Raw genomic sequence first — 7,500 nt, 5'->3', positions numbered from 1 at the left:
ATGGGAATGTTGTGAGAGAGAGAGAGAGAGAGAGAGAGAGAGAACGGAAGATTGAATAAAACAGGTGTAACTCATTCATTCGGTTTGACTCGGAGGAAGGAGGAGGAGGAAGAGGAAGAGGAGGAGGAGGAGGAGGAGGAGGAAAGGAAAGAATTGGGAAAATATAAAACAAGGAAAAACATGAATAAAAAAAAGAGAAACGGAAAATAATAGTGAATCAGTAAAAGAAAAAAAAAGAAGAGGGAAAGGAGAAAATATATACGGAAGAGGAAGAAGGGAAGAGGAGGAAGAGGAAGAAGGGAAGAGGAAGAAGGGAAGAGGAGGAAGAGGAAGAAGAGGAAGATAGTAAAATAATTAATAAAGAGAAGAAAGAAGAAAAAAGGAAAAGAATGGGAGGGAAAGAAGAAAGGAGGGAAGGGGAAGAAAAGAAGGGGCAGTAAAGAGAAGGGAAGAAAAGAAAGAGGGAAGAGGAGGAGAGTAAAGAAAGGAAGAGAGTAGTTATGGGAGGGAGGGGAGAGGAATGGGAAGAGGGAATGGGGAAGAAAGGGGAAGAAAGATAGTGGAAGGAAGATGACGAAAAAGGAAGGGAAGGAAGGGGGAAGGGAAGACAGGTGAAAAAATATACAGATGAGGAAAGGGAAGAAGAAGGGAAGATGGGAAGGATGGGAAGGGGAGAAGGGAAGAAAAGAGATGGGGAAGGAAAAGTTTAAAGAAAAGGGAGAGAGGGTGAAGGGAAGAAGGGGAGAGAGGGGACGAAGGAATAGGGGAGGAAAAGGGAGAGGAGAGAATGGGGAATGGGAAAATTAGGGACGAAAATGAAGGGAAGGAGAGGGAGGGGGAAGAAAAGGGAAGGGAAGGGGAAGGGAAAATGGAAATAATGATAAAGGAAGGAATAATGAGGTAAGGGAAGGTGACGATGGGGAAGGGAAAGGAAGGGAAAGGGAAAGGAAGGGGAAGGGAAAGGAAGGGGAAAGGGAAGGGGAAGGGAAGGGAAGGGGAAGGAAAATGGAAATAATGATAAAGGAAGGAATAATGAGGTAAGGGAAGGTGACGATGGGGAAGGGAAGGGAAGGGAAAGGGAAAGGAAGGGGAAAGGGAAAGGAAGGGGAAAGGGAAAGGAAGGGGAAAGGGAAGGGGAAGGGGGAGCTGTGACGTCATACTAATACCCAGCCATGTGTTGCAGTGTTGCCAAGCCTCCACCAGTGTTGCCAGCGTGTGTGTGTGTGTGTGTGTGTGTGTGTGTGTGTGTGTTTTTCGTCTCCATAAGTATATATAAATTATCTCCTCTACTTCCTCCTCCTCCTCCTCCTCTTCCTCTTCTTCTTCCTCCTCCTCCTCTTCCCTTCTCTAAATCCGTCTTCTTCTTCTATATAACACCAAGACCCTTTCCTCCTCCTCCTCCTCCTCCTCCTCCTCTTCCTCTTCTTTTTCTTCCTCCTCCTCCTCCTCCTCTTCCTCTTCTTCTTCCTCCTCCTCCTCTTCCCTTCTCTAAATCCGTCTTCCTCTTCTATGTAACACCAAGACCCTTTCCTCCTCCTCCTCCTCCTCCTCTTCTTCCTCCTCCTCTTCCTTATTAAAGACAAACAAGCAAACACAAAACACAAAGAAAAACAACAACAACAATAATAATAATGATAATTTCACGTTATCATTTTTATTTTCTTCTTTAATGCTTTTTTTTCCTCTCTTCTTTCCTCCTCCTCCTCCTCTTCCTTCATGCGTAGAATAAGAACAGAGAGAAGAGAGAAGGAATAAAAGAGAGGGAGAGAGAGGGAGAGAGAAAAAAAGGGAGGGATAATATGCACAAAGTCCTTGGAGAGGGAGGAGGAGGAGGAGGAGGGAAGAAGTGAAGGAAGGGAAGAAGGAAGAATGTGAGGAAAGGAGGACAAGAGGAAGAAAAAGAAGATGAAGGAAGGAGGAGGATGAGAAAGAGAAGGAGAAGGAAGGAAAAAGAGGAAGGAAGAAAGAAGGGAGGAATTAATGAAAGGGAGAAGAAAGGGAGAAGGAAGGGGAGAGGAGAGGAGGGAGGGAGGAGGAAGGATAAAAGGAGAGAAAGGGAGAAAGAAAAGGGAGGGAGGGAGGGAGGGCAAAAAGAGATGAGAGAGAGAGAGAGAGAGAGAGAGAGAGAGAGAGAGAGAGAGAGAGAGAGAGAGAGAACAGTTGTATTACAGTGAGATCATCTTCCATACCAACCCATGAGAGAGAGAGAGAGAGAGAGTTACATATTTCTCGCATAAAAAAATGAGGTATATTTTTTTTGTTTACTGAAAGAAAATAAAGAAAAAAGGAAAAGAGAAAATAAAAAAAACTTTCCTCTTTATGTTTCTACTTCCTACTTCCTACTCTCTCTCTCTCTCTCTCTCTCTCTCTCTCTCTCTCTCTCTCTTCCTTTATTTCTACGATTCTTTCCTTCCATAAAATCAATACAGTATCCTTTCTCCTTCCTCCCTTCCTTCCTTCCCTCCTTCCTTCCTTCCTTCACAGACACGACTTATTCCATACACTTCCTCTTTTTTAATCTTTTCCTCCTCTTTTTCCTTTTATTTATCTTCTTCCTTCCTTCCTTCATTCTTATACCAATACGATTATCTCTTATCACCTCTCCTCCTCCTCCTCCTCCTTCTTCTTCTTCTCTTTCTTCAATCTTTTTCTCTTTATTCTTTCTTTTCTTTGCTGGTTTGATTGTCTTCCCACACTGCCACCCTCCTCCTCCTCCTCCTCCTCCTCCTCTTCTTCTTCTTCTTCTTCTTCATTCTCCTCCTCCTCCTCCTCTTGTTCCTCTCTTTCTTGAGCACAGTTCTCATACGCTTGTTAGGAAAGGAAATTAAAATGTGCGATTATTTCCTTCCTTCCTTCCTTCCTTCCTTCTTCCTTTGTATAATTATCTTACTCTTCCTTCCTTTTCCTTTCTTCCTTTCTCTATATATTTATCTCTTTCCTTCTTTCCTATCTAAAATATTTTTCTTAACTTTCCTTTTTCATATCTTTCTTCTCTCCTTCCTTTCTTTCTTTCTTTATCTTCCTCCTCTTCTTGTTCCTTTCTTCACTCACTCCCTTCCTTCACTGATAACATTGAAGGAGGTGTTTGAGTTCCTTCCTTCTTCCTCTTCCTTCACTCCCTTCCTTCCTTCCTTCACTGATAACACGATAAAATGAGGGTGTTTGGGTTCCTTCTTCCTTCTTTTCCTTCACTCCCTTCCTTCACTGATAACACGATAAAATGAGGGTGTTTGGGTTCCTTCTTCCTTCTTTTCCTTCACTCCCTTCCTTCCTTCACTGATAACACGATACATTGAAGGAGGTGTGAGAGTTCCTTCCTTTCTTCTCCTTCTCTTCCTTCTTCCTTCCTTCTTTCTTTCACTAAAATTTTCTTCACACTAACACAAACACACAAAAGATAGAGAAAGAGAGAATGAGAGAAACAACGGCAACATCCTCCTTCCTCCTCCTCCTTCTTCTCTTCCTCCTCCTCCTCCTCCTCCTGCCTCTTCCTCCCTTCCTACCGCGACCACCACCATAGCCACACTGCCGCCACTACCACCAGTCCACCACACCACCACTGCACCCTAACCTTGAACACACACACACACACACTCACACACACACACACAGAGGCCTGACCCATGATACACAAATTCTTGGTATGAGGGAAGACTGCAGGAGGAGGAGGAGGAGGAGGAGGAAATGAGGCTGGGTGATAGAAGAGGAAGGAGAGTAGTTGAAGATGAAGGAGAAGAGGAAGAGGAAGAAGAAGAAGCAGAAGAAGAAGAAGAAGCAGAAGAAGAAGAGGAGGAGGAGGAGAAAAATAATTATAAGATGTTGAAGCATCAGAGAGAGAGAGAGAGAGAGAGAGAGAGAGAGAGTGACGTCAGCTAGTTTCCTTAAAAGTGACTCACTCTAAAAATGGAGAAAAAGAGAGAGAGTGGGAAGCTGCCAAACCTATGGGAGAGAGAGAGGGAGAGAGGGAGGGAGATAGAGAGCAGAAACGACCTCAACCCTTGACCTTCATCTTACCTTCAACTCTCTCTCTCTCTCTCTCTCTCTCTCTCTCTCTCTCTCTCTCAGGTCACGGTGAAGGACTCTCAAAATCCTCTCTTCATGGGTCGAGGTCACACACACACACACACACACACACACACACTCACAATTAACTTTCTCTAAATTAAGGTTAATCGACCAATAGATGTTTATAAAAGACAAATGATACAAATAATATACATACTACTAATATTACTACTACTACTATTTCTACTACTACTACTATTACTACTACTACTACTGCTACTACTACTACTACTACTGCTACTACTACTACTATTACTACTACTACTACTACTAATAATAATAATAATAATAATAATAATGATAATAATAATAATAGAATAGACAGCAAGATAGAAAGCCATAGGGAATAATAGACAGCAAAATAGACAGCCCTTAACATAATAAAGCACTGACAGCCATAGAGAAAATAATAAACAAAATTAAAGTAAAAAAATATAAAACAGGGAAATAAGACAGCAATACATAATAATAGACAGCAAGAGGAGAAAACAGATATAAAAAAAAAAAATAGACAGGAAAATACACCCATACAATAATAAAACAAGAAAAAAAGACCTTACAAAAAAAAAAAAAGGAAAATACACCGATATGAAAATAGGACAGGAAGAAAAGAAAAGACAGCCATTAGACAGCTAGTAAAAATAAAGAAAAAAAATCCAAAAAAACAAGACCACAAAAAAAAAAACAATGAAAAACAAAATCATAAACATAATAATAATACATATAAATTATTATAAACATAAAAAAAAGAATAGACAGCACAAAAAAACGATAAAAAACAAAACAATAAACAAAATAATAATACAGAAGAAAAGACAAACAAACAGACATTCAAAAGTAAATAAACAAATAAATAAATACAGACAGACAATTAGACAGCCGTAAAAAAGGACAGCACAAAAAAATAACAATACAAAGAAAAGACAAACCAACAGACATTCAAAAGTAAACAAACAAATAAATAAATAGACAGACAATTAGACAGCCCGACCCACACTAGACAGCCAGCCACACTCACCTAAGAGAATCGCCGCTCGCTCCCTCCGCCAGTCCCCGCCGCCGCCGCTGCTGCTGTCAAGGCTGTCACCGCGGAGCCTGTCACAAGGAGGGAGAGGAAAGGTGAGTCACAGGCATAAAGGTGATTAAGACAGGTAAGGTCAATTAGAAAGGGTGATTTGGACAGGTATATTAATTATAAAGGACAAAATGTGAATGAAAGCAGGTAAGAAAGGTCATTAGGACAGGTAAGGTCAATTATAAAGGGTGATTTAGACAGGCAGATCAATTATAAAGGAAGAGGAAAGGTGAGTCAAGTAAAAAGGTGATTAAGACAGGTAAAGTTAATTAGAAAGGGTGATTAGGACAGGTAGATCAATTAGAAAGGGTGATTTAGACAGGTAGATCAATTACAAAGGGTGATTTAGACAGGCAGATTAATTAGAAAGGAGGAAAGGTGAATGAAAACAGGCAAAAAGGACAGGTAAGATCAATTAGAAAGCGTGATTCAGACAGGTAGATTAATTAGAAAGGAGGACGAAAGGTGAATGAAAACAGGTAAGAAGGGTGATTAGGACAGGTAAGGTCAATTAGAAAGGGTGATTTAGACAGGCAGATCAATTACAAAAGAGGACAGGTAAGAAAGGTGATTAGGACAGATAAGGTCAATTATAAAGGGTGATTTAGACAGGTAGATCAATTATAAAGGAGTACAGGTAAGAAAGGTGATTAGGACAGGTAAGGTCAATTAGAATGGGTGATTTAGACAGGCAGATCAATTACAAAAGAGGACAGGTAAGGTCAATTAGAAAGGGTGATTAAGACAGGTAGATCAATTAGAAAGGAGTACAGGTAAGAAAGGTGATTAGGACAGGTAAGTATAATTAGAAAGGGTGATTTAGACAGGCAGATCAATTAGAAAGGAGGACGAAAGGTGAATGAAAACAGGTAAAAAAGGTAATTAGGACAGATAAGGTCAATTAGAAAGGGTGATTAAGACAGGTAGATTAATTAGAATGGGGAAAGGTAAATGATAACAATACAATTACGACAGGTAGATTAATTAGAGAGAGGGAAAGTGCATGAACAGGTAAAAAATTATTAGACAGGTAAGTTTTCAATACGTGTGACAGGCAGGTGTGTGGGAGTTAATTAGCAGAGGAGGTGTTTTAAGCAGGCAGTATAAAGGAACTAATTAACAGGTGTGAAAGTTGACCAGATGATAATTAGGTGTGCAAATGTTCAGCAGGTGTGTGGGAGTTAGGGAGCAGGTGTGTAGCAGGTGTTTCAAGCAAGAGGTCATCAACAGGTGTGGAAGGTGAGTAGGTAATTATTAGGTGTGAGAATGATGTGTATGAGTCAATGAGCAGATGTGAGGAAGGTGTGACAGGTGTGTGGAAGTGAATGAGCGGGTGTAGGTGGTGTTGGGAGTGAATGAGCAGGTGTATAGCAGGTGTGAAGGTGGTGTGGGAGGTGTGTAACAGGTGCGGGAGGTGTGTGGCAGATGTGGGAGGTGTGGGAGGTGTGTGGCAGGTGTGGGAGGTGTGTGGCAGGTGTGGGTGTGTGGCAGGTGTGGGAGGTGTGTGGCAGGAGTGGGAGGTGTGTGGCAGGTGTGTGGCGGGTGTGGGAGGTGTGACAAGTGTGGGAGGTGTGTGGCAGGTGTGGGAGATGTGTGGCAGGTGTGGGAGGTGTGTGGCAGGTGTAGGAGGTATGTGGCAGGTGTGTGGCAAGTGTGGGAGGTGTGTGACAAGTGTGGGAGGTGTGTGGCAGGTGTGGGAGGTGTGTGGCGGGTGTGGGAGGTGTGTGGCAGGTGTGGGAGGTGTGTGGCAGGTGTGGGAGGTGTGTGGCAGGTGTGGGAGGTGTGTGTCATGTGTGGGAGGTGTGCAGCAGGTGTGTGGGAGGTGTGTCGCAGGTGTGGGAGGTGTGTGGCAGGTGTGGGAGGTGTGTGGCGGGTGTGGGAGGTGTGTGGGAGGTGTGCAGCAGGTGTGTCGCAGGTGTGGGAGGTGTGTGGCAGGTGTGGGAGGTGTGTCGCAGGTGTGGGAGGTGTGTGGCAGGTGTGGGAGGTGTGTGGCGGGTGTGGGAGGTGTGCAGCAGGTGTGTGGCAGGTGTGCAGCTCACCTGGGGGAGTATGTCCGTGTCAGGTCGTCCATGTTCACTGGTCTGCAGCACAGCTGGTCCACACTGTCCTGCTGCCCCCCCCCCCCTGCTGCCGCGGACAGTGGTGGCAGTGACGTGGTGACTGGCTGGCTGTGGTGGTGGTGGTGGTGGGGGTGGTGGTGGTGGTGAGGCAGGTACTGTTGTTGTTGTTGTTATTGTTGTTGGCAAGGGGCGCGGTGGTGATGTTATTGTTGGTGGGGGTGATGGTGGGGGCGGTGGTGGGGTGGTAGTGGTGGTGGTGGGGTCCTCCGCGGTGGTGGTGGTGGTGTCGTCAGCGTGGGG

General features: G+C 43.7%; 1 protein-coding gene across 1 annotated transcript in view; it reads right to left on the bottom strand.

Moving 5' to 3' along the window:
• Positions 1–5,042: 5,042 nt before the first annotated feature.
• Positions 5,043–7,500, bottom strand: part of LOC126986012 (translation initiation factor IF-2-like) — a 43,859-nt gene continuing 41,401 nt past the window's right edge. Inside the window, exon 7 of the mRNA XM_050841697.1 lies at positions 5,043–5,160. Coding sequence (XP_050697654.1) covers positions 5,043–5,160 — 118 coding nt within the window. The remainder of the gene's footprint in view (positions 5,161–7,500) is intronic.

This window comes from Eriocheir sinensis, chromosome 61 (assembly GCF_024679095.1).
Source record: "Eriocheir sinensis breed Jianghai 21 chromosome 61, ASM2467909v1, whole genome shotgun sequence".
Taxonomy (NCBI): Eukaryota; Metazoa; Arthropoda; class Malacostraca; order Decapoda; family Varunidae; genus Eriocheir; species Eriocheir sinensis.
This window is presented reverse-complemented; position numbering and strand designations above follow the sequence as displayed.